General features: G+C 37.8%; 5 protein-coding genes and 1 long non-coding RNA gene across 14 annotated transcripts; 2 read left to right on the forward strand and 4 right to left on the reverse strand.

The window, feature by feature from the left end:
* Positions 1-329: 329 nt before the first annotated feature.
* On the reverse strand, positions 330-6,900 carry LOC124204986 (flocculation protein FLO11-like). The gene is made up of 3 exons (XM_046602253.1): positions 6,274-6,900; positions 5,470-5,640; positions 330-3,051 (listed from the first exon to the last, which is right to left on the reverse strand). The coding sequence occupies exons 1-3, from the start codon at positions 6,383-6,385 to the stop codon at positions 791-793; spliced, it is 2,544 nt and encodes an 847-aa protein (XP_046458209.1). The 5' UTR covers positions 6,386-6,900; the 3' UTR covers positions 330-790.
* A 5,442-nt stretch (positions 6,901-12,342) lies between these two features.
* On the reverse strand, positions 12,343-15,190 carry LOC124204987 (fidgetin-like protein 1). 2 transcript variants are annotated; one of them, XM_046602255.1, is made up of 12 exons: positions 14,965-15,190; positions 14,729-14,871; positions 14,492-14,670; positions 14,258-14,440; positions 13,974-14,187; positions 13,717-13,905; positions 13,594-13,638; positions 13,416-13,533; positions 13,245-13,359; positions 13,073-13,179; positions 12,789-13,002; positions 12,343-12,715 (listed from the first exon to the last, which is right to left on the reverse strand). In XM_046602255.1, exons 1-12 carry the CDS (start codon positions 15,135-15,137, stop codon positions 12,593-12,595), a joined length of 1,803 nt encoding a protein of 600 aa, XP_046458211.1. In that variant the 5' UTR covers positions 15,138-15,190; the 3' UTR covers positions 12,343-12,592. The 2 variants fall into 2 exon arrangements, with proteins under 2 accessions (XP_046458211.1, XP_046458210.1); XM_046602254.1 differs by having other exon boundaries at positions 14,258-14,670.
* A 180-nt stretch (positions 15,191-15,370) lies between these two features.
* Positions 15,371-15,980, forward strand: LOC124204993 (NADH dehydrogenase [ubiquinone] 1 alpha subcomplex subunit 6-like). Its single transcript, XM_046602271.1, has 2 exons — positions 15,371-15,559; positions 15,639-15,980. Exons 1-2 carry the CDS (start codon positions 15,424-15,426, stop codon positions 15,881-15,883), a joined length of 381 nt encoding a protein of 126 aa, XP_046458227.1. The 5' UTR covers positions 15,371-15,423; the 3' UTR covers positions 15,884-15,980.
* A 27-nt stretch (positions 15,981-16,007) lies between these two features.
* On the forward strand, positions 16,008-16,319 carry LOC124204994. The gene is made up of 2 exons (XR_006879179.1): positions 16,008-16,202; positions 16,264-16,319. It is a non-coding gene; the product is annotated as an uncharacterized LOC124204994 (long non-coding RNA).
* Positions 16,230-17,585, reverse strand: LOC124204990 (tRNA (adenine(58)-N(1))-methyltransferase catalytic subunit TRMT61A-like). Its single transcript, XM_046602267.1, has 4 exons — positions 17,101-17,585; positions 16,749-17,015; positions 16,503-16,687; positions 16,230-16,439 (listed from the first exon to the last, which is right to left on the reverse strand). Exons 1-4 carry the CDS (start codon positions 17,453-17,455, stop codon positions 16,308-16,310), a joined length of 939 nt encoding a protein of 312 aa, XP_046458223.1. The 5' UTR covers positions 17,456-17,585; the 3' UTR covers positions 16,230-16,307.
* Positions 17,586-17,885: 300 nt separating this feature from the next.
* LOC124204988 (brefeldin A-inhibited guanine nucleotide-exchange protein 2-like) lies at positions 17,886-24,740 on the reverse strand. 8 transcript variants are annotated; one of them, XM_046602259.1, is made up of 22 exons: positions 24,420-24,740; positions 24,174-24,361; positions 23,969-24,115; positions 23,727-23,906; positions 23,523-23,652; positions 23,169-23,457; positions 22,866-23,100; positions 22,451-22,799; positions 22,255-22,387; positions 21,876-22,193; positions 21,659-21,806; positions 21,487-21,595; positions 20,878-21,429; positions 20,658-20,780; positions 20,469-20,596; positions 19,991-20,396; positions 19,812-19,921; positions 19,621-19,750; positions 19,132-19,546; positions 18,691-19,067; positions 18,227-18,612; positions 17,886-18,164 (listed from the first exon to the last, which is right to left on the reverse strand). In XM_046602259.1, exons 1-22 carry the CDS (start codon positions 24,544-24,546, stop codon positions 18,024-18,026), a joined length of 5,121 nt encoding a protein of 1,706 aa, XP_046458215.1. In that variant the 5' UTR covers positions 24,547-24,740; the 3' UTR covers positions 17,886-18,023. The 8 variants fall into 8 exon arrangements, with proteins under 8 accessions (XP_046458215.1, XP_046458218.1, XP_046458217.1 ...); XM_046602262.1 differs by having other exon boundaries at positions 20,893-21,429; positions 24,420-24,738; XM_046602261.1 differs by having other exon boundaries at positions 20,878-21,426; positions 24,420-24,726.
* Between the last annotated feature and the right edge of the window lie 338 nt (positions 24,741-25,078).

The raw sequence follows: 25,078 nt of genomic DNA on the forward strand, positions 1-25,078 counted from the left end.
ATCAAAATGAATAAATTCTGGCTTGGAATTTAAGGAAAGGGATCTCTTTAGCATCAGTAGAAAATAATCAATTGAAAACGATTTCGCTAGGTTGATGACTTAATAAAAACACGGAATCCAGGAAACCAAGCTTCATTTCTGCGTCTTTTCTCGTCTTGGGCCAGAGCTCAATTACTGTGTCGTCCATTCGAGGCCTCACCCTGCCATATCAAGGGCCCCGTATGGAAGGGTCCATACTTATCGTATATAAAACGTAGTAACCCATATTATATGGCAAGCACGGCGGTGTTATCGGGTATAATATTAGTCAACAAACTCAATATGCTGTCACAAAGATTATAATTCGTTTTAACAAATTTTGAATCGTGACTACTTTTACACAAAATAGATTATCATTTATCATATATATCCCATTAGGGCAAATATTCTCATTATTTTATTTATATGTATTTTTTTGTTCATGTAAAACTAATAAATCTTATTGATTTTCTTTACGGTAGTGTAAATTTTTCTTGCTTTTTTTATAAATTGCAGTTAGAGATTTACAGATATTTAGAGTGACTGATTAATTGATGATCCGCGATGTTTTTGAGAATTAGCAAATTATTTGACGATTGTTAAATTATTTTTCAAGGTAACTACGTTTCAATCATTTAAAAAATCAAATCGTGAAAATGAAATTGGTATAATTTAAATCTTTTGTGTTCTTTTCATTAACCCGTTTCCGTGGTCGATCTGGCCGTAGTTGATTCGGCAACAGTCGTTAGTGTGGGGTTGGAGTGGATTCAGTTTATTCCGTAGTAGAAGGTGGGACAGTTGTAGTGGATTCGCTGATAGTTGTTGATGTTGGGGTAGAAGATGCAGTTGATTCCATAGTAGAGGATGAATCAGCGGTAGTTGATTCAGTTACAGTCATTGACGTTGTGGTAGACGATCCCATAGTTGAAGATGAAACAGTCGTGGTTGAGTCGCTCACAGTAGTTGACGTTAGGGTAGTGGATTCAGTTGTTGATAAAGTAGACGATGAAGCAATGGTAGTTGATTCAGTGACAGTAGTTGACGTCGATGAAGTGGATTCTGTTGATTCTGTAGTTAAAGATGGAACAGTGGTAGTTGATTCGGTGACAGTCGTTGAAGTTTGAGTAGTCAATTCTATAGTTGAAGATGGGACAGTTGTAGTTGATGTTTGGGTAGTGGATTCAGTTGGTGACATAGTAGACGATGAATCAGAGGTAGTAGATTCAGTGACCGTCGTTGTCGTTGGTGTAGTCGATCCACTTGATTCCGTAGTTGAAGATGGAACAGTTGTAGTTGAGTCGCTGGCAGTAGTTGATGGTGGGGTAGTGGATACAGTTGATTCCATAGTAAAAGATGAATCAGTGGTAGTAGATTCAGTGACAGTCGTTGACGTCGGTGAAGTGGATTCTGGTAATTCTGTAGTTGAAGATGGAACAGTTGTAGTTGGGTCGCTGACAGTAGTTGACGTTAGAGTAGTAAATCCAGTTGATTCCATAGTAGAAGAGAGACCAGTTGTGGTTGATTCAGTGACAGTTGTTGACGTCGATGAAGTGGATTCTGTTGATTCCATAGTAGAAGATTGATCACTGGTAGTTGATTCGGCGACAGTCGTTGAAGTTTGAGTAGTCAATTCTATAGTTGAAGATGGGACAGTTGTAGTTGATGTTTGGGTAGTGGATTCAGTTGGTGACATAGTAGACGATGAATCAGAGGTAGTAGATTCAGTGACAGTCGTTGTCGTTGGTGTAGTCGATCCACTTGATTCCGTAGTTGAAGATGGAACAGTTGTAGTTGAGTCGCTGGCAGTAGTTGATGGTGGGGTAGTGGATACAGTTGATTCCATAGTAAAAGATGAATCAGTGGTAGTAGATTCAGTGACAGTCGTTGACGTCGGCGAAGTGGATTCTGGTAATTCTGTAGTTGAAGATGGAACAGTTGTAGTTGGGTCGCTGACAGTAGTTGACGTTAGAGTAGTAAATCCAGTTGATTCCATAGTAGAAGAGAGACCAGTTGTGGTTGATTCAGTGACAGTTGTTGACGTCGATGAAGTGGATTCTGTTGATTCCATAGTAGAAGATTGATCACTGGTAGTTGATTCGGCGACAGTCGTTGGAGTTTGAGTAGTCAATTGTATAGTTGAAGATGGGACAGTTGTAGTTGATGTTTGGGTAGTGGATTCAGTTGGTGACATAATAGACGATGAATCAGAGGTAGTAGATTCAGTGACAGTCGTTGTCGTTGGTGTAGTCGATCCACTTGATTCCGTAGTTGAAGATGGAACAGTTGTAGTTGAGTCACTGGCAGTAGTTGATGGTGGGGTAGTGGATACAGTTGATTCCATAGTAAAAGATGAATCAGTGGTAGTAGATTCAGTGACAGTCGTTGACGTCGGTGAAGTGGATTCTGGTAATTCTGTAGTTGAAGATGGAACAGTTGTAGTTGGGTCGCTGACAGTAGTTGACGTTAGAGTAGTAAATCCAGTTGATTCCATAGTAGAAGAGAGACCAGTTGTGGTTGATTCAGTGACAGTTGTTGACGTCGATGAAGTGGATTCTGTTGATTCCATAGTAGAAGATGGAACAACTGTAGTTGATTCACTGACAGAAGTGGATATTGGTGTAGTGGATTCAGTTGATTCCATAGAAGACGATGAATCAGTGATAATTGAATCAGTGACAGTCGTTGACGTTGGTGTAGCAGATTCAGTTGATTCCATTGAAGGAGTTAGAGCAGTGGTAGTTGATTCGGTGACGGTCGTTGATGTTGAGATAGTAGATTCAGTTGATCCCATGGTAGAAGATGCATCTGAAGTAGTGAAAGCGGGTGTAGTGGTTGAAGGTGAATTAGTAAATCTGTTTGTTGTGCTTGAATGGGGTATTGTAAGAGTATTTGCAGTAGTAGTTGGAGATATTTCTGCAATTGTAGTGGGTCTAAACTGCTGTATAATGTTTTTTATTAAATTTGTGATAATTGTAGCTAGCGATCGTGGTTCAGAAATTAATGTTGATGGGTAAAATTGTGCTCCATGTTTACCTATATTACGGAAAAATTAAATTAGATTTGAGGTAAGATTGAATTTTGACAGAGAATACTTTTAAATACAAATTTTGTCGTGGTACAATTCTCACCCTTGGTAATTCCACCACCCACCCCCTAAATTATTGTTTAAAGCCTATTAAAGACTATTATTAGCCTAAACTACAGCCTGTTTTAGCGTTACAAAATAAAAATTATGTATTTCGGTTTAAGCAACCGTTTTGTAGAGAGCAACTAGTTTTTTCGTAGCCGTTGATTAAACAAAAAAAACACGTTAACGCGAAAAACTCTGGTGTAGTCTAGGTTTGCATTTTTACACGAGATTTACAGTAATTAAAAACAATTTTCAGTAAAATTTCGCGTTTTTTCTTAAGAAAGATAAGCCCGCTGTATCTTTTTGATTTTTAGTTCACAAATTGCTTACAATCATAGATATTATTTTTTTCATGAAATTGCAAGGAGGTAATTACAGTGTTTCAAAAAACATGGCTGACCCAGTAATTCAAACCAATATTTTTTTATTTATACTTATCTGAAATAATTGACAAAATCAGAAAGATACAGAGAATCTATTAAAAGTTTCCCAGGTGAGACACCACAATGTGTATCTCGTAGGGGATTAGCCAATACTTGGTCTATGGAGTGTAGTGGAGAAAAAGAAATCATTAAAATAAATAATAGTGTTTAAATAAAAGTAAGAAAGAAAATTGTAAAACAAAGCCATTCAAATAAATAAAGTGGAAGCAAATAAAGCATAAAGAGAGTAGTGCTTTTCCGTGCCCCTAAAAAGAATTGGAAATATTCTGAACAACCTTAATCCCTGAGGGTAATATTCATTCTTATGAATATACCGAAGGTTTAAAGTTTCTAAAGTGGCTTTTTTAGCAGCCTGGAAAGGCTAAAAAAACCTTTTTCGGATAAGAATCTTCAGATTGGTCCACTTTCATACCAACTGGTTTGTTTGTATGTAATTTGAGTTTTCTCTGGAAATAGTTATAAGTTATATCACTAGTTTTAAAAAACTTTTTGTAAACTTCTTGGCGTATTGAATTAAAATTCAAGAAAGGTTTTTTTTACTGTGTGATTATATTACTCATTTTATCTTTTAACATTGGGTTAAGTTTTATTCGCTCGTCCATCTTATTAAGCCACGAAACCCTTTCTGTGGCTGGGGGAGGTGGTGGCGAAGCCCGGTTGCATCCAAAACGCGCTAACATTCGTTCAAATTTTAAATGTTAAAGTTTGATGTGCTCTTTCTATAAGGTATTTTCCCCATTTTTAGCAGGTTATATTTTCCCGCTTTTGTTTGGGATCGTGGAAAATTATTACAAAATTTTCAACTTTCAGCAATTTCAAAAACATTTTTCAGAAATATTTATTACTCATTAGTCATTACCTAATGCCAACCTGATCCAAATTTTAACCCTAGTCCATGATTGTGGCATCTCATACTAGGCCAATAAGGCTAAATAATGACACTAAAATTAATAAAACTAAAGGCGATGCAAAACTGTAGTTTTTTTTGCGAACCTTGACCGGAGGCTTAGCCAGAAGGCATCTAGTTTAATGTAGGCTTGTGCTTTTCGATTGCTTTTCCATCAACGGAAAATATACTAACTACGAATTGGGTGGTATTTCACTATTCTCCTATGAGTGATAGAACTATCAAGCTATATTAAATATTATTTACTATTAGAAACTTTGCAACTGTCAAAAGTTTATTATGTTTTATGTCACATCTAAACTTATTTAAAACTTTTAAAATATATTGTCACGCGTGTAATTGCATAAACGTTAAATAGTCGAAGTATTCCTAAGAAATGACGCTAAACTGACGACTATTAAAGACGTATGGCGAGATATAAGATCACCTTGAATCCCTATGTAAATGAGCCCCCCTTTATTCCCGTGTGTGGTTGTTGTGTGCCGTCTGTCCCTCTGTTGAGTCTGTGTTTGGTTTGGTGTTGGGCACTGTCGTCCAGTCGCATACATGGTAACGACAGTGCAAGTACTTTTAAGGAGATTGGGCTCATAGAGTAGATGAGAGAAAGCCACAGCCTCATGAAACTGCACCACTGATTAGCAACAGCAGCGTGAAACCCACGTTCAAACCCGCTCCTGAAAACATAAGCTATTGTATATACTCTGCTGTGAGTTATGAGTATGGGAACAATTAAAAAGGGAAAAGAATGAGAAGCAGGAAACATTGAAGGAGTAAGTGGAAGATAAATTTATACAGCCCGAAATATTTTACGTAGAAAGAAATCAATGGCAAGGTTTTTTGTGATTAAAGGTAGCTGTCTAAGGACTTCCTAAGTAATCACCATTAATAAATTAATTTAAAATTAAAACTTACTTCTAAATTATTGATAACTTTAATGTTATTTTTCAAATATTTTTCACGATAAAATTTACCGTAATTAAAGTAGAATAAATCCATGGGAAGGAGCCTGTTGTGCTCAGTTTCAAAAGGCTTGCGAATATCAATATATGCATTTTGGTAACTAGAAGATGCCGCTGCTGGTGCCAGAAGCCATAACCATCTACTGTCGCCAAACAATTTGCTAGAAAATTTCATCCAGCTTTCTGTAGATTATATGGAAAAAAAAATTTAAAAAAAATGTATTTCATGTTATTCATGCTTCAAGGGGTGGATGTTTATTAATCGATAATCAATTTTTAAATATGTTGTAAGTCCGTTAATAGGGCTCTTCGGGATCTGTTTTCTTTAGCCGTTTTATCTGGCAACGCAGCATGGCTCTAGACTTTTTTTAGCGTGAGAACGAGGAGAAGAGGGAGAATGGGACGAATGGGAGGGAGGAGGGCGTACGAAAAGAAAGGGGACCCACGTTTCCTCTTCTCCCCCATTCGTCCCATTCTCCCTCTTCTCCCCGTTCTCGCGCTAAAAAAGTCTAGAGCCATGCTGCGTTGCCAGATGAAACGCCTAAAGAAAACAGATCCCGAAGAGCCCTATTATCCCCCTAAGCATATTTATCGTAATACTTTTAACTGTCATAGTTATAAACTGTTCATAAACTGTTTATAAACATAAATTTCAAAAAATATACTCATCAAGATAAAATAATCTTTACTTTTGTGTTTAAGTCTACAAGATATAAAAAAGGTATCGATGTAATGAAATGGCACCTACTTTTTAGAGACAGAGAAAAACTATTAAAATAAAAATGTCTTTAATAAAACCACAAAAGTTTATCTCACCAGAATTAAGGTAACCTGCTGTTCCCAGTGGAAGAAATTCGTAATAAGGCAATAACTGCCGGGAATCTTTGTCACCTGTTTGTCCAAGATATGTTGGTCTTCCATCTCCCATCCTCGGTGCTAACACTAACTAAGCAAGAATTTTTTATATGATAATTTCTCAAGGAAGAGCGGATGCCTGCAGTTCATTTCAAAAGAACCACTTGCGCATTCTAGGGGTTCACCACTAAACAAATATTCGTACCCCCTGCCAAAAGTACAGAAATATTGATCCAATCTAAACAAACGTAATTTAAGCAAACTACGCAGATTACGCATTTTGTAATCCAAAACCTGAGTGGTGAACTTCTCGTGTGCATTTTTTAAGAGTGACGCGCGCTGTGTAGAATATGTATCGTAAAAGATATAGTTGAAAAATATAGAACTTCATGACTTCACAACTTTTTTATTAATTAATGTTCTGTAATAAATCCGAATAAATCATTTTTCTCCAATGAATTTTAAAAAACAAATTCCCCCTTTTGGGTTAAACGCAAAACGTGAAAAACAAGAGACCTAGGCGAGACCGGACCCACCCTGGACGACAAGGTAGACAGCGTTTACAACACAAGTAGATATTTAACAAGCAATCCAACACTCAAGCGCACCAAATCCATAGACCCCCCTTTTTTCCCATTCCGCTATGGGACCTAAAAATCTGTAATAATTCAGGCATATCCAGTTTTCTACTCCGGATTTACCTGTTTTTGCAGAATTCAATTTTTTTACTTTTGCAGATGCCAAAGCTACGCTTTCCTGGCCTTCACTTTAGACCGGGGGACATACTGTAGGAGTGTAGGCCCTTTCATATAGTCTAGTGGCCAGCAATATGAAGCCCGAGGTGCAGAGAACTCGTATGCTTCGGCTGTCATCCACCAGGAACGCGAGAGAGAGTGATAAAATATGGCGACTAGGCTGGGTGGGAAACTGGTCAAAATTGCACTTTACTAGATTGGGAATAACTCGGCCAATCTAATCCGGAATGTAAATTCCTTTTGGATTGGTATTTAGGGATGGCCGAGCAAACTTTTGGGAGAATTTGTTTTTTTTAAAAGGTTAGCATTTACCCAAAAAGCGACACCAAAGACCCCCCCAATTTGTTAAAATTTGAAAAAACCCAAACTTTAACATTAAATATCTCCCGAACGACAGTGAATATTTAAATTCTGTAAAAACAGGTGATTTTGGAGTAAAAAACTGGATATGCTTGAATTATTACAGATTTTTAGGTCCCATAGCGGAATGCGAAAAAAGGAGGGTCCATGGATTTGCTGCTCTTGAGTGGTGGATTGCTTGTTAAAATAAAATATTTTAAATAGCGGGAGTGCAGTATTGACATTCAGGCACTAAACACTTTGTTTTCTTCATCTCTGAAATAATTCAAATAAAACTGCAAAACATGCGAAAAAAATCCCCTGCTCAGAATTTTTTATTCTATTAGGTTGCTATCTTAACTCTATAAATATGGAACGCGAAAGTGACAAAAATTTAACTGCTGAAAATTTAAAAATTACTGCTCAAAATTCACTCTACTCTCCCCCCGACTTCTAGCTGGCGGTCCAAAAAATTTCGTTTCTACGCCTCCTTCTGGGAGGAATCATAAGATATCGATTGAAATCCATGGTCGCTTAACAATTGATTTGCAAAGAGCAGTTGATTTTGAGCAGTTAATTTTTTTGTCACTTGGCGTTCCATAAACAAATATCTACAGTCCATAAACAAAATTTTTTTCATAGAGGATTATTCTCTCGATTTCCCCATAAGTGTTAAACGCGTAAACTGGAATGAACGGTCCTACACTCAGAATTTCACCAGAATTTGTGGTAACATATTTTAAGCATTCAATAAAAATTAATTTGCTTACAGATAGAAACAAGTAAGCTAATAAATATCATTTAATTAAATTCTGATCGATTCTGATTTTCTTATTCTTATTACCACCTTTTTCCCGCATGAAAAGGTGCGCTTAAATTAAAATTAAGTTCTACTATCCTTTCCTAAGCAAATTAAGCGAGTTTTTTTTTGCATTTTCTAATAACAATCCTCATTCCTACATAAAGAAAGCTGGAAACCCATACTTATACTAAATGCGATTTTTTATGAACTAAGCTAACTAGGTTCCCATGATTATTTTTATTTTGACTATAGTGTACGAAGATTACAGGCTACTCAGTTGCTGTGACCTGTTTGCAGCCCATATACCAACGTGACTAATATTAACCAATAGGCCTATAACATAAATAAGTTGCTTGATAACTTTACCAGTAACAGAAGAAACGAAATAACGAACATCTCTGATGTATTACTGACTTTGGGTTCCCGGATGTTCTAATTTGACGCACGTTTTCGAAGCAAACAACAAAACAGTGTACTTTAATCTTTTTAAATCTTATTAAACATTAAAATTGAGAATGGTAGTGATAAGGAATAGACGGTACGATGTCATCCGCTTCTACACTAGTCTTCGACTGTTTCGTTCATGGAATATTTAGGTTAGATTTATGTGTTTTCAAACATTGTTTGCATGTATTTTTTAAATATAAAGCTACGTGCTTCTACGTTGGTTTGAAATGTATTGCACGTTATAAGATGCTCCGAATATTACATGAATATGAGAGCATCGTGTATACTGGTTTGGAATGGTTATTCGTGTTTGATGCATGGCAGTACTCAATTTCCGTAATATTCTATAAAATTCAACAATGACATTGACATTTGTCGTTGAAAACAGCGTGAGAAAATCTTAATCCTAGTTCTCGACCAGCCAAAATTCTCTTGGAAATTGCCGGATACACGACGTGCAGAATGACGTGCTTCTTTTTTTTATTTCCCTTATAATTGTTTATTTATATTTATACTTTTTAAGGGTACGCGGAACAAGTTGGATGCTATTTCCAGTAAAGCGAACTCGGTCATCAGTCATTGAGTAAAACGGGAAAGATGTCGCAAGGCAATATTTTATCATTCTTTATTTTGTGGGAATCTGCTAAATAAATTGAAAACCTAGTCCAGTACCGGTAGTATTGTTCCGTTATGGTCGCATTTTTCTTTTTTTCTTTATTTGTTTTTCTATGCGTTTTATTCTTTTGCATAAAAAAAGTTATAGCATAATATTAAGCTATAGTTAGCTAATACATATGGCAATTGAAATGTCCCGGCAAAAATACTTGATCCACAGCCGGCCTGATCTCAGTCCCTAGATGATACGCTGCGTCCTTCTTTTATGTATATTTCTTTGCACTCTCTTCACATACACACGTCCACCTTACCTTGCAGAGTCTAGGCTACGGAGTATTACAGGCTACGGAAAATAAAGATTTCTATAAATGTGCAGAGCGGGAGGACAAAAACATCCAAAATAAATAATAAACAATAACAGAAATTATTAATTAAGCTACGTGATGCGTGAATTGGAGAATAAGTATAGCCTAGTGATCCTATTTCTATTTAAAATATGGTATTAATACCAAATTTACAATTTTTATGCTGACGAGTGAAACCGGATGGCAACGATTATGCTCTAAATTCTTGCAGATACGCGAGCGAGAGGCTGTTGGGATCCTATTTATTGGCTTGACGGCCGACCTTCGTGCTGTGCTCCAGTCCTGTCTCGTGTCCCGGTCCTGTTGAATTTGATTGAAATCTCTAGATTATTGAATCTCAGGCGTTCTCTTTCAATTCTTTTAATTTTATTGATTCGCTCAAATGCAAATCAGTTCTGGCGATCTCACTGGCCGAAAAGAGGTTATCCTTGAATTGGTCGTGGCTGTTGGTGACTCCTTTGAACGGAGAGCACGCACTGACCAATAAAAGTGTTTACTTTTTTTCTCATTTTCATCATTTTAAAAGTCACTTGGTTATTAGTAATATATATTTTTGATTGCATAAGTGGGTCCTGTGTATAAAGCATGGTAGAATATATAGCAGTGTAGAATCGGTAAAATTTTGAAAAGAAAAATGACAAGGCCACCAGGAGGTTCAATATAGCAAGTCTCGACACTGGAGTATCCTCCAGGGGATAGATTTTACCAAGATCTCTGGCAGAGGCTGGAAAACTGATAAAGGCACCTGTTGGAATTTAAAGTACTTGTTTTTCTTGTCGCTTCTTCAAAATTTTGATTTCTTCAACAGTTGAATTATCCGAAGTGGAATTAACTCTTTCAGTTGTGACATTCGACATTCACCTCCGATCTCCGAAGTCGCCTCCGAAACTATTATTGAATCCTGTACCGCTTCCTCCAACCATTTCTATTCCGCATCCTAAACAGCAAATGGCCCAACAGATGATGGGACTTAATCAGCAACCACCTCAACCAGATCCTCCAATCGCTCCACGCATTAATTCTCCAATGAATTCACCAGCTCCATCTCCAATGGTGAGAAAGAGGGATATTTTACTATTTGTTTTTGCATGTTTTTATTTAAATTTTTTTATATCAGATGGGCTTTCCCTCTCCTCAGACAAGTAATGGGGCTTCGCTACCCGTGTCGCAATTTAATCAAAGGAGTATCCAGGATGAACGCGGTGGTCAAGGCCATGGTGAACATCAAATGAACTTAGTTCCATCAAACAAAGAAAGGCATATGATGAGACGAAGCGTGGATAGACACCGTATGAGAAGGCAAATGGATGCTGTGCCCTATCCGTCCAAAGAGGCTTACGATTCTTATGTCGTGAATAATTACCGCAATACGATAAAGTTTATTGACATACACCCCTCATCCAGTATATACCACCTGATACCACCACGACTGCTGCCGCTCCAAAATACGAATACTACGTCCCACGTTATTGATTGCCATGTATTATTTTTTCAGGCGTATAAGTATAATATTTATGGATTTAAACCAGTTTCTTTGTTTAAATGTCAAGTTTCAGCTATCGCTGCCAGATCGCTGCTGTGGTCTAGCAACAGTGAGTATTGACTTGTTTCTCACTTGATCCAATTTCGACGACAATAATACTCTGGCCATAGCAACAGTGATATAGGTTATTCTATCAATATGTAAGTAATCCTGGTTACCATGGAAATGCATCAAATCAAAACTCTACAATGTGTTATACTATTCGGGTATTGCTGTTGGGTGTATAGTTTCAAGGTTGTTGTACTGTTTGCATCGCATGCGCAAGGATTAATCATGTTTCATTCCGAGTTCGACGCGTATCGCTAGAGATTTGTCAAGTTTCATTTGGTTGGTCAATGTCATAGTGACAAGATGGGTTTTAAATCGTTCATCTTTTCTTTGTTTATACTATCGTTGTTAAGGCCGTCATTTCAGCACAATGAACAACTTGTTCAGCTGATTCTCAGTTGGGAGGACGAAACTTGTCCTGGAACGGTTGTCGTTTTTGATAAACACTATTGGATGGAGGAGCACGCTTTGATTGACCAATTGGTTCTGCAATACTCGCGACCCCTTACACTTTTGCAAAGTTTCAGCAACTACGGACTGTTGCCGGATGACGATTCGTGGACCGGTGCAGGTGGGTCTCCGTTGGAAACACTCTGTAACAATATAATTATTTTCAATCGCTATCCGGCTGATTTAACGACCGTCTACCGCCAATTGACTGCTCGCTATCCCTACATTGGGCAAGTCTTGGTCGTAACCCCAAGTGCATCGGAGCAAGTCGAACGATTCCTTTATGAATTTAAAAATCACAAAATTATGTTGGTGATCAATCGACCTTGGCGTCATTTGGAATTACGCAACTGCTGTTGGGGTCCTGATCGTCGAATTCGGCGCGTTGATCTTCTGCCGGATTCAAGCGTTCGCTGGGAGGAATTTGGGCTTCGCACTTCTAGCAGGATAGCTGATAACGGACCGAAAGATGAAGATCAATTCACTGACCCATCTGTTTAGCTCTCTATTTAGTACTGAAAGAAGTTGAGTTCTGTTTGCACGAGCCTAAAAACAGAAACACTTGATTTTGATGTCTTAGTAAACAAATGTTTTATCTAGGTAGCAATCAACATTGTAGATGTCGCTGTTTATCTGAAAAAATGTATCGAGTATCTACTAGAAAAATTACTATTCAATTATATATTCCAAAGTTGATTATAAATACACAAAAAGAGACGGAAAAGATGAAGAACACGGATGAGAACGTAGAAGACGAGGTATTAGAACGCGAAAGAGGATAAATTTAATTAGATTGCGCGAAAAGGAGGAAACTGGAAGATAGAAAAATCCCTTCCAGAGACAGTGTGGCATAGTAATGGACGAAATCATATTTAATCTTTTTTATTGGTTTATTAAACACGAGGAAGGAAATATTTTATTTCGCTGCACTGCCGTAACGCCTGTTCCAGTCTTCGTAAAGGTCTAAATCTTGACTGGACACGCTAGCACGAACCTGACATAAGGCTGCGTCGAAATCTTCGTTGGTTATAGGGCGAACCTTAAATACGTATTATTTTCCTTTTACAAAATTGCTACGTTAAACACACACATTTACAACCGTAATAACAAACCTGGTCAGGAGATATGTGCTCAATATCACCCAGAGCAATGGAACGAATAGGTCCATAAGCAGCTTCTTTGCACAAGTGGGTCATATCTGCACAGGAATAGCCATCAGTGCGATTGCAAATATCAGCAATCTCATCTTCGCCCAGAACATGACGCTGCTCGGCCATTAAAAGATGAATAATTTGTTTTCTGGCTGTGAATTCGGGCAAGGGTATACTATTTAAAACAAGATTAAATTAAAGAAACTAGGGTAACAACGAAAGAGCAACATTCTTCGAATCCATACTATAATCGTTTAACTAATCGGCGCCGGGCAGCTTCGTCTAACTCCTGCGGTCGATTTGTTGCACCAACTACTAAGAGACGATCTTCCTGGCTCGTCGTTGCTCCATCCTTTAATTATAAAAATGTTGTGTATCACTTCAGCCTATAATGAAAATATTGGCAGGGAAATATACCAGTTGGACGAGGAATTCCGTTTTGATTCTGCGCGAACTTTCGTGTTCCGATTCAGACCGCTGCGATAGTAAAGAATCGATTTCATCAATGAAGATTACCGAGGGTTGATTCACTCTAAAAAAATTTCAGTTAAATAATCTGAATTATGACTTAAAATTTGTTTCGATAACCTTGCAACCGCAAATAGTGCTCGGACCATTTTTTCTCCCTCACCAATCCATTTGGATGTCAATGAAGATGCGCTGATACTGAAAAATGTTGATCGGGATTGACTGGCAATGCATTTACCTGTTAATTACCGAATTTTTAGATCTATCTATTTGTCTCTAAATAAGTGAATTAACGTACCGATTAAGGTTTTCCCTGTACCAGGTGGCCCGAACAATAAAATACCTGCAGTTTACATACTCTTTAAAAGCTGCCAAGCAAAATAAATGTCAAGTAGAAAAGGGAATACATAAAAAAACTTACCTCTGGGAGGACCTCTAAGACCAGTGAAAATATCTGGTCGCAACATTGGCCAAACAACAATTTCCTGGATAGTTTTCTTGGCGAATTCTAGACCGGCTATATCGTCCCAATTCACTGGCGATCCATTATCCATGATTTCATTCTCAATTAGCTCTACCATCCGTGGTTCAATATTTTTCAACCTTTCGTCTGTGAATAGTATCTAGTTAACTTCTAGTTTAAATAATAAAACAGTTTTTTAAAAACACAAGCTTTACCAACAACTTTTTCTTGTTCATCATTATTCCCAATTTTTTTCTTGTCTACACCGTTGTTTTCGCCCTCGTTTGATTTGGCATCTTTAATAGGAAGAATGAAAGGGCTATTTAAACCACGACGTTGGCCAAGAGACTTGGGACGGCAACCATAGGAAGGCGCATTCGAAGTCGAATTATTAGTTCCTCCCGCATTTTTTTTCTTTTGATCAAAAATCTTTGAGAATAGTTTTGAATTGGTTTTCATTAGTAATTTAAATTATGTAAGTGTATGTCAGTAAACTTACTAATTGTTCTTTGGCTGTACGGAATGGAATATTAGGTTTAACTGTCTCATCAACCTTTACTTCAGATTTCACAGGGTACCTGATCTGGGGATTTATAGTTGAATTTTTCTTTGCTGTAACATCCTCAGCTCTTCTTTCAGACACATTAAAACATTTCACTTGCGGATAAACTATTGGAGGTTTCTGTGTTGAATTGGATTTAAATTCTGGTTCACATGGCTTTAGTTTAGTAACCTGTAGTTGAGTGGATTTTTCCTCTTCATTCTTATTTTTTTCAAGTTGTACTGAAAATTCTAGTGTTTTCTCAAATTCTTGAATATTCTTCATTGTTCCTTCAGTTTTACTCAAGTCATTTTCAAGTGTCTGGAAGATACTTGTGTTACGAAGATCTTTTAGACTCCATTGTTTACTCTCTGAGATGTTTACTTAAAAAATTTAGTATAAGCTTGGAAACTAAAATCTTAGATTTACCATTTTTAAAAGAGCTTGCAAGTGCCAAAGCACCTTTTGAATAACTGTCTAATCCTCTAGAAAGGTCCTGTTCATCCACAATCTGGAAGTATTTGTGGATGTATGAGTTATACAGAGTCAAAGAAACTGCAGGATCTTCATCACTATAAGTATTTTTTAAAAATTAATTAGGTAACCAAATAAAAAATTAATTAGGTAACCAAATATAACCAATATTCTGAGATAAATAAACATACATATCTCCAGAGTTTGTTGAATAATAGAGCTGGGCTGCAATTTTCCGTTGTATGTCAGCTTTCTGGCTTGGGTTGAAATTACCACTTGTGGTTTTAATGTCTTCAAACATCAAAGACTCGAAAATATGTTGAAAATTTGCATTTAATTCACTCGTCTGATTCAGATTCGACATTGTGTCCACAAATTTATCCTGTTTGTTATGTTTCGTATTTTTGAAGCCGCATGGTTTTGTAACCAACGTTGCAATGTACACAACTGATTGAAATAACGGGACGAAATCGAATAAATTTTATTATTTTAAAAGTTCAAAAATAAATATATACATGTAATTCTGGGCACTAGTAAATTTTAATTATTTAAATTTTAATTCGGCAGCATTTGACATGAAACAAATTTGGTTACTGTTTAGAAACCACCTTCACTCCTTTAGATCACAACATTTCTGTTCTATTATCAAAATGGCTTCAACTGCTGGAACAGTTATTAAATCTGGAGTTAAACAAGTGAGACCACTGCTATCTGTCGACAATGCCGAAGCTCGCAAACGGGTCCTTAATTTGTATAAGGCCTGGTATCGTCAAGTCCCATACATAGGTAAATGATCTATTAACAAATTCGTCAATTCTATTGCAACAAATTATACCATTTGACTAAAACCCTGTAAATTTCGCAGTTTTGGAGTACGATATTCCGAAGAATGAAGCCCAATGTCGCGCTAAGCTGAGGGAAGAATTTGAGAAACACCGACATGCTAAGGATGTAAGAGTTATTGATATGTTGGTTGTAAAGGGCCAAATGGAACTTGTTGAAACTGTGAAGCGGTGGAAGCAAAAAGGACATGTTATGAACTACTTCAGGACACCCATCAATCCAAAACCCAATGATTTCTTGTCTAAATTTATTGCTGGCAGTGCCTGAGGATGGACCTGTCTGAGATACCAGAACATCTGTATAGCCATCTGTAAGGTGGAGTTAGTGTATAGATAATAATAAAAGAACAGCGATGTTGAAGGAAGAGAATTTTCATATTTTTCTTTTTTAGTATTAGATTCACAATATTTGCTGGCAATTATCACTCCACCACCATGTAAAATTTTTGCTGACAACATAGGGACTGAATTTCGGATAATAGAGAAACCTGAAATGGTTTTAAATGTACATGTCAATAATTGAAGAAAGGTCATTCAGTACTAGTTGTTTTGATTACAATTGGAATAAAAACCCAAATGCAATTGGAGTAAGTAAAGTATATTGATGTCTTTTGTAAGGTTGAATATTGATTGATGATGTATTTTCAGAGATGATTAATAACTTTACACAACAATCTTTTAATACAAGTTCATCATGTCTGGCACTTTTCTGACTGACGCGGCCACGTAGCAAAAGTAAGATAACCGGTGTGTCCTGCCATTTGTAAAGCTGGAAGTACCGCTCTAAATTTGCGATCATCTTTTTTCTGATTACCTTCACAGTTCTGTTCAAAAAATACACCATAAGTTAGGTACTCACACATTTTACACGAGCTAATTATAAATACCGTTTCTGGGGTATTACAAAAGGAGAAATTGTAGTCATCAATCTCAGGTAAGGTGATGTTTTTTACTTGGTACTCTCTCTGGAGGCATTCCATTGTCTCAATATATTTGAATCCTTCAGCCAGCAAACCTTCACATGTCTTTTGAGTTTGCTCAATACATGGGGAGAAGGTACAGATTCTTCCTCCTGGAAATCATAAAGGATGATTACATACATCATGACAAGCAAAATCAAATGGAAAATAAACCTGATTTTTTCAAAGCCTTGACAGCATGAGGAATTGCAAGCCATGGATTTGGAAGGTCTAAAAAGACTGCATCAGCTACATTTTCCAAGTCAAAACCATCCTTGCAGGCATCTCTCTGTTTGGCAGTAACAAATGGTTCCCATCCATGATCTGAAAATTCCTGTGTCACAATCTCAACTCTCTGTTGATGGAAATCAAAAGTATGCAAATGACCAGTGGGTGCAATAGCTCTTAAGATAGCATGAGAGAGAGATCCACTTCCAGTTCCTATGATTGATAAAATGTTTTGATAAAATTATTGGGATACTTATTCATTCAATTAAAAATTTCAATGAAAAATTGCACATAATACCTGATTCAACAATAACCGAGCCAGCTTTTAAATCCAGTTGCATTACAATCAAGCTTATATCAGGTGTGTAAAGGATTTGAGTCCGATGTTTAAGGTTTAATGTCCACAGTTCAGGTGTTGGATGAAGAAGATAACCCCAACCACGAGAAAATTGCACTTTATGTCCGAACTTTTTCCCTACAAGTTCCTGAACTTTTAAGGCACCATATGCAGTTTGAAAAATGTTTTCAACCATATCGCCTTTTTTAGTAGCAATTAGGGGTTTAACTTGTAAAGCATACATAGCTTGTGGATTTACATAAATAATAACAGTGTCCCCCTCTTCAACTACACATTTGGTGTTGGCGAAGCTCATTTTCTAAATGATCTTATTCTTTACCTTTCCTAACTAAAAAATGTGTTTGTATTTCAATTTTTCTTCAAGAAACATCCAAACACGTGTATTGGGATACTGACATGAAGTTTTACTTCTTGGGCACCAGATGGACTGGAGTAAGGGAAATGCAAACTTGGCGCGACCATGGCGCGACACTTAAAATGCGGTGGAAAATAATAAAATATAGCAAAAAAAAAACAAAAAAAAAACAGCTAGTATAAAAAAATCTAAACTTTAAAACACGGAATGGAGTCTGGGCTTATTATGTCATAATCGTTCATTTCATTCGATGTTTACGACGTTAGGTTTAAAAAATAAATCTAGTTTTTGTATTATCTTCTATTCTAATATCGTTTGTTTTAAAAGTTGTGTAACTTCTGAGTGTCAGTAAGAAAATATAACGATCTAGTAAACTTCAAATTCTTTTTATTTCTTTATCAAGGACGGTGAAGTGATCACTCGATACGGGAACTGGAGGTTTACATATGAGGGAGCAACTAGGGGTATAAATTTTCAAAGTACTAAACAACACCTAATAGATAAATATTCATGGAGCGGCGGCAATGACTCGGAATACTTGACCGACTTTGAGAAAAATCTTTCTAAGCAATGACCGCAATTCCGGTTTTAACTCGAAAGACACCAACTCACACAGAAGCTGATGCCACCAACTGACGTGCGTTTTAAACTAAAGAAAAATATACACACATTAATTAATAACAACCCTTGATAATTAAATTTAACTGTTACCTTTTCGTCAGTCAGTTGATTTATCTTCCACAGGAAAAGGAGCATAAGAGGTGACCATGCATCACGATGGCTCTCGGTCTCAAGAGTAACGTAGTACTCGAGGGCGTCCTTACCCAAATGTGTCAGTTTATCAGCTACCTTTCCCCATTCGTTTTGTCGCCCTTCGTCGTGGTAAAGGCGGAAGAGGATGCGCATGGCGCAAGCAAGACTTTGCGTTTCCTGTTTCAGCAAGTTTGGTCGGACAGGTCCTCGGAATCCTGCCTTCCATAATACATTCCTCTGCGTCGAGTTGGTGTTGAACTGGCGAGCAAAATTATGCGACTTTGCTAAGCAATCGACCATCAGCAACAGGTGCTCTGTAGACATGAACTGAAACATTCCTTGATCTATAAAAATAAATAGAAACAAAACGTTGTATAAATACAAAGATTGTAGAAAAACAAAACAAAAATATCACGTAATACCGAGATCAAGGTCTCTTTGGCTAGCCGAAATGCTTTTGGCAGAGGCGAGCAAATCCGCATCTTCTTTGCGAGTCGTAGAAGGGAAAAAAACGATGTTGTCAATGGTATGGATCAGCTCCAACTGGACTTGACACTGAACTAAAAGACCATTGAAGAGTCGCTGTGTATCTTTGACTCCACTATCCGTTTCAGCTGGCGCCGAGTGAGGGCTCCACGTCAATAGGGCATCAGGTAATGTTAAATGGAATATGTCATCAACACAACCACAGATTCGTAACCAAGAAGCATCACCCAGCTTGGGTCCGTTACTAATCACCAGGTTTTCCAAGCAATTGACACCTGAGCGCGCTAGTTGCTCATTTTCCTGGGTCACGCACCTGCACCAAAAATGTAACATGTATTCTATAAAAATACTATGAGCTTATGCTATTAAAAGCTTACCACAACAGCTGAGCGATAAAATCATCAATAAGCAATGAACCGATCAAATCAAAATATTGCGTGATAACATCGACCATGGCGTAGAGTGCGTGGTTACATGTAGTAGTAAGCCAGTCAGATTTTTCAGACAACTGATCCGGCAATTTCGATTGGTTGAAGATTCGAAAGATAACTTTAAATAAATCCTTCCACCAATGTGACCGGAACGTTGAACCGTATTGTTTAGCCATTTCGAAGAGAACAGTTAGAGCGCGAGTACGCACGTCTAGTTTGCAACGTCCGATGATGCAGCTCAACTCAAACAGAATGGGAAACCAACCACGGACCCATAGGCGTTCTTCCTCGGGAATTAATCCCAAGTTGGTCACAGCTGAAGTTAATTGGCTGTTGACCATGTCGTCTGCCAATTGGGCACCTTTAAAAAACACACAGATAGTTTAATATGTTGTTAAGTCAAGTAAACTTTCAGTGCATTTTTTTTTCATTTACCCCCATCGCGAAACAGAGCTGGTTGGTCGGCAACATGCCGACCGCACAGCCTTATCAAACGGATAGCCTCCATGTTAGTATCCGGGAAAAGTGGATTGCAGGCGAACTCGCTTAGGCACTTGACGCAATCCTATCGTATATCCAAGATTAATACAGACTTTCCAGTGGCATTATTATGATAGTATAATTACCTGGAAGCTATCGATCATTGCCGCCATGTTAGTTACGTAAAGTTCTGTTACAATTTTATTTATTGTTTGAAAAGCCAGCTCCACAATTGCTTCGTCGTTGTCGGATGCGGCTGTAAGATTTCGGAACAAAAGAGTATGAATTGATTCTTAAAATATGAACATTTCTATCATACAATTACCTAGTAGAAAGACACAAAATATGTTCTTCCATCCTGATTTGATATTATCTGATTGGCTATGAACCATTTGGGTGACACAACGAACCACCATATCGCGAATTGTGGGTGATCGATTGCGTTTCATGATGTGCTCAAATGGCCTGAGAAAATCTTTTTGGAATCGAAAATTTGCCAGTTCTCCCTTTTCAATGAATTTCATTGCAAGTTGTCGAAGTGAATCGACTGCGAAGAAAGCGATGTTCTCGTTACTACTCGTTCCCACTTTGTTAAAGTGGTCGCCCAAAACCTCCCAAATACGCGACCATTGCAAACGAATACGTCCCATATTGTAATAGGAGATTTCAACAATTTTCTGCAAACTGAACATGCGCGGCTGCGTAGAATGGGCCAACTCTTCAAGTGAGATCTGTTAAAAAAAAGGTGATTGAAATATCACAAAATTCATACCGGAGGCTCAGAAACTGTCAATAATAATTACCTGGCATAAAGCGCGGACAAAATCGACAATAGCATTTCCGTCCAACCGGGTAGAACCAGTGAAGATCCGATCCACTGCTACCACCACGCTCTGAGAAATAGTTTCCCCAATGGACTCTTTGACACTAGCTGCATTCAGAAATAGATATATGAAATATTTTAGGGGAATGTTTTTTTATGAAATGCTTACGTTCGAGGGAGTTTATACTGACGCTTGGCAGATCAGACAGATGTAGATTATTACCCGAAGAAGAGATACCTGGTAAGTTCAAATTCAAATTCATGGCGCCCAAATTCAAATTCAAATTGTTGCCTTGACAAAGAACAGAAACAAAAAACAAACTTAGGCCACATATACGGGACAAGACAAACAGTAAGCCACATATAAAAAAAAGCCAAAATATTTTTACCAGCTAAATTGGCACCTGTTGGTGTAGTCGGAGTTCCAGTAATAAATTGCGGTCGAACTCCAGTGCCTATCAGCTGAGCCAACTCCAATTGGCTAATACATTTAAGGATGTCAAGCCACGAGTGTCCCAGGTAATTTCCATCAGTATGGGCGACTGTTATGAGAGTCTTGATCGTATCTATGTTTTTAGTTTTTATCTCAGTGATCGGAGAGTTGGCAGTCAATAGAGTAAAGCGGGCCAAGGCTTGAATGAAAGCATCTCGTTCAAGAGCCATATGAAAGATGCAGGCTATGCGGATGGCACAGCGAATACCATCCAGACACAGAGTTGACACTTCCAGATCATCGCAATCTTGTAGTCCTACACTGAAAGAGGCTAGAAAAGGTGTCCATGCAACTTTGAACATGGGTCGAACATGCTCCGAGTGCGTAGCTGATGTAAAGGGCGAATGAACGTGACTGACAGACTCCATTAATTGGCGTGCAGTCGAAGACAAAGCTTCCATTTCCATGTTCCACAAAAGACGACGTTTCTTTTCATTCGCTGTCCCTGCTAATTAATTACTAAAAGTAATCCCTACTAATTGAATTCTTATTTACTGAGTAATACCTGACTTGCTAACTTTGTTGCCTAAAGCGTTGGACGCATGAGCCTTCATTTTGATCTCGTTTCCAGCGATCTCATCGTAAATCTGACTAAGATACTCTTCAGGCAGATCCTAAATTATTATCAACAAGACAGTGATGACGGGAATGTAAAATAATGTTACGCTACGAAACACCTTTGAATCGTTGATGCCACGATTGTTCTTAATGAACTGTTCCTTAGTCATCTTGTTCTTGACTTGTGGGGAATGAAGATCTGTCGTTAGCATGATGATTGAATATGCCAGAACGTAGGGAGCATCAGCACTGGCGAATAGTCTAAGACTGATAACAAAAAATCAAAATAAATTGTATACTCAACATCACATAAAAAAATATCATGAGTTAAGAAACCTTGAATTGCATTCACAATAACGAGCAGCAAACTTTTCCATAAGCCTGTCAATTTTTTGGGCTTCACCGGGTAGTCGAAAACCCTCCAGAAAGTGACGCAGGGCACTAACGAAATCTTTTTCGTTGAAATCCAGTAAATCAACGTAGGCGTACATAACCTCCTTATTAAACTTGTCGGGTTCTCCAAGAAAGTCGCCGACTACTGTTTTATCCAGTCGTTCCTCCGTCACTAGAAAACGCGCCACGTCAACTGCTTCTTCCCCAAGAAGCTTCTGCGACTGCAAGTATTGCAAGCCTCTCCTAGATTTCCGATTAAACCTGTAAAGGAAACATCGGCATTACAAAAATTCATTTCAAATAAGAAGGACGAGAGATTTACAGCACGATCCCCTGTTCCCATATTTCCTTTTGCTGCTTGATGGCTTCAAATTGTTTTGGAGTTGTCATAGTGCCGTTGACGTAATTTTGGCTTTCATTTTCATCTGTGTGGTTTTCTTTTATTTTCTCGGCGTCTGTGTAAGAAAGTACGTTATAACGATAATGATTTTTTGAAATACTTGTTGTAAAAGACGAACCAATGTTAGATTGCGCATTAGGATTGACATACAGCTCACGACTCCATTCAACCATACACTTCAAAATTGTCACAAGGCACTCGAGGCCTTTTATCCGTAAAGCCTTTTCTTGAATTGGCGTCGTCCTTAGGTCTACAACATGCCGCCCTTGAGCGATCTTCGACAGTACATTAACTAAGCGCTCAAAGATGTTGGCAGCAGACAAATCGCAGTCATAATTGACATACAGGTCTACCACACTCTGAGCGTCGGCACAGATACGCGTTAAAGCTTGCATAACTAGCCAGTGGTGGTCAAAAGTCGAACCAGGATTTTCTAGAATGTTGAGAAAGATCTCCCGGAAAAACACCTAAAATCAAATCAAGAAACACAAATAAATTAAACTTGCACAAAAATAATCAGATGAGCTACGTACTTCAATTTGTTTTTTAAGTTGTGCCTTAAAGTTGTTCAATAATGCGAGAAAGAGAGCTAGGGAAAGCTCAGCTACTTCGGTTACGCTAGAGGCTCCGTCGCGACTGAGTGCTACGCACAGGCACTGCCGGACTACAGATAGAAAAACAGGATGCTCGCGAAAAACTGGGCCGGCATTTTGCACCACTGATAAGAGAAGTTGTAGAGACAAAAGTTTGGACCGCAGCTCATGAGATCTAAAAACAAACAAAAAACGTACTAGTAGAATATCCCAAAATGAATAACCAGGTTTACAGATACATACTTCGGATCTGGAATGCCGTCGGGCAGAGGTTTCATGGCCAGCCGACAAAGTGAACGAAATACAAGATATGCGTCTTTTTGCAAAACGTGCGAGAAGCTATTGGACGTCCCAATCGGTTCTAAGTCTCCACCACTGGAACTAGTGCCACCAATAGTGTCAACACTGTCTTGCGAGGGCACTCGGGGCAGCGATGATGAACACACTGAAATAATAGATGGAGGAGCTCCTCCGTTGCTCTGACCTCCTTCGCTTTGCGTGTCTCCTTCAACTTCTTTTTCAGCGCTGGCATCTAATATAAAAGTTGAATTACCAATATGTAATAAACTTAATGATTATTTTTAAAATGTATCAAACCGTTGACGGCTGTTGCAACGATGTCGTCAACAATTGAAGAAACTATTTCGATAGCTTCTAGTTTAGTTTCTCCAACTTCGGCTTGTTCCAGATTGTTTTCCTGATTTGGGAAGGCTGCTTCTTCTTCAATCTAAAAATAAACAAAAACAAAAAAACAAAACAATCTAATCAATCCATCAAATGAAATCAATTGTAGAAACTCACAGCCTGATTTTCCATTCTCATAAAAATAACATTCAACATTTGTGTCAATGTTGCTTTAGCAGTTGTCTGATTAATCAGATTTTTGCTGGCCAGATAGATATTGTAACAAGTTCGAACTGCCAGAAGTAGAGTCCCTTCATGGATTTCCACATGCTGAGATGTGACTACAGTTAATAAGGCCTGCACACAAAAAATTAAAATTAATAGAGAATCAGACATTCAACATTGGAATAGCTTTTTACTTTAATGATTTGCAACTGAACACTTTCTTCAGTAGGTGTTCCAGTGAAACATGCGCATATGGTTGCAACCACCCTGTCTATGAGACGCCGCTGTGGATTATGTGGATCAAGTGATGTTCCACTTAAATGGCCATAAGCAATGAGTTTCTGAATAAAGATGAAAAATATAGTCTTACAATCATACAAAGTTAGCAATGCATTTTACCTGTAAGCAATCTAATGCAATTACAACAACCCTTGGAACTGAGCACTGGCAAGCTAGTTCAAACGGAAGGTAATGTTTTTCTGCATTGATTACATTTGCAGAGTAATTTCGTGGAAGTGGAAGAGCAGCAGAGGTGCTATTTGAGCTCTTTTCATTTTCTTCATGTTTCAGTTCCTCTTGTATATCCTCTGGTAGTGTAAAACAAAATTAATTTGGGTTCAAGTTAATTCATTATTTAAAACTTACCTAGTGCTGTTTCACAAGCTTTCCTTAATTGAGCCAAGTGGCTTCGTTTGACTTCTTTGTCGGCGAGAATCTTTTCCAAACCTTTAACAATAAACATTTTGCTGAGATCCCCGGAAAGGATACGCATGATTTTCACGTGCACAAATGATACATTATTATTTCATAAGTAAGTACAAACAGCACTCGAACTCGTGGGTGAAAAAATGTACACGTTTGCAATAATATTCCTATTAGAAAAAGCCACACATCACTAGAAGGAATACACAATCAGTTTTAGACCAGCTGTTTTTGACGTGTCTTGTCATCAACTCCAGCAAGGGTGCCACGTATATATATTTGTCACGTTGCAGCATGGATTCGGATTCGGTATTTTGTATAGGGCTGTTCGACATCTTTTTTAACATTTGTTGCCATCGTGGCAACGCAGCAACTCATGTATTTTTGTCTGCTACGAGTGACTTGTGTTTGTTCTGCGAAATATGAATTTTTTTGAAAAATAGTGATAGAAAAGGGGGTTGTTTTGAAGTTGTGATGTGTTTTCTTTATACATTAGTTCGTTATAGTGTTAGTGTTTAACTGTCTAGTGTAATGTCACTGTCTAATTATGCCAGTGGACTTAGTATTGAGGCCAAAACACGTTATTTGGGAAAGTTATTTGT

This window comes from Daphnia pulex, chromosome 10 (assembly GCF_021134715.1).
Source record: "Daphnia pulex isolate KAP4 chromosome 10, ASM2113471v1".
Taxonomy (NCBI): domain Eukaryota; kingdom Metazoa; phylum Arthropoda; class Branchiopoda; order Diplostraca; family Daphniidae; genus Daphnia; species Daphnia pulex.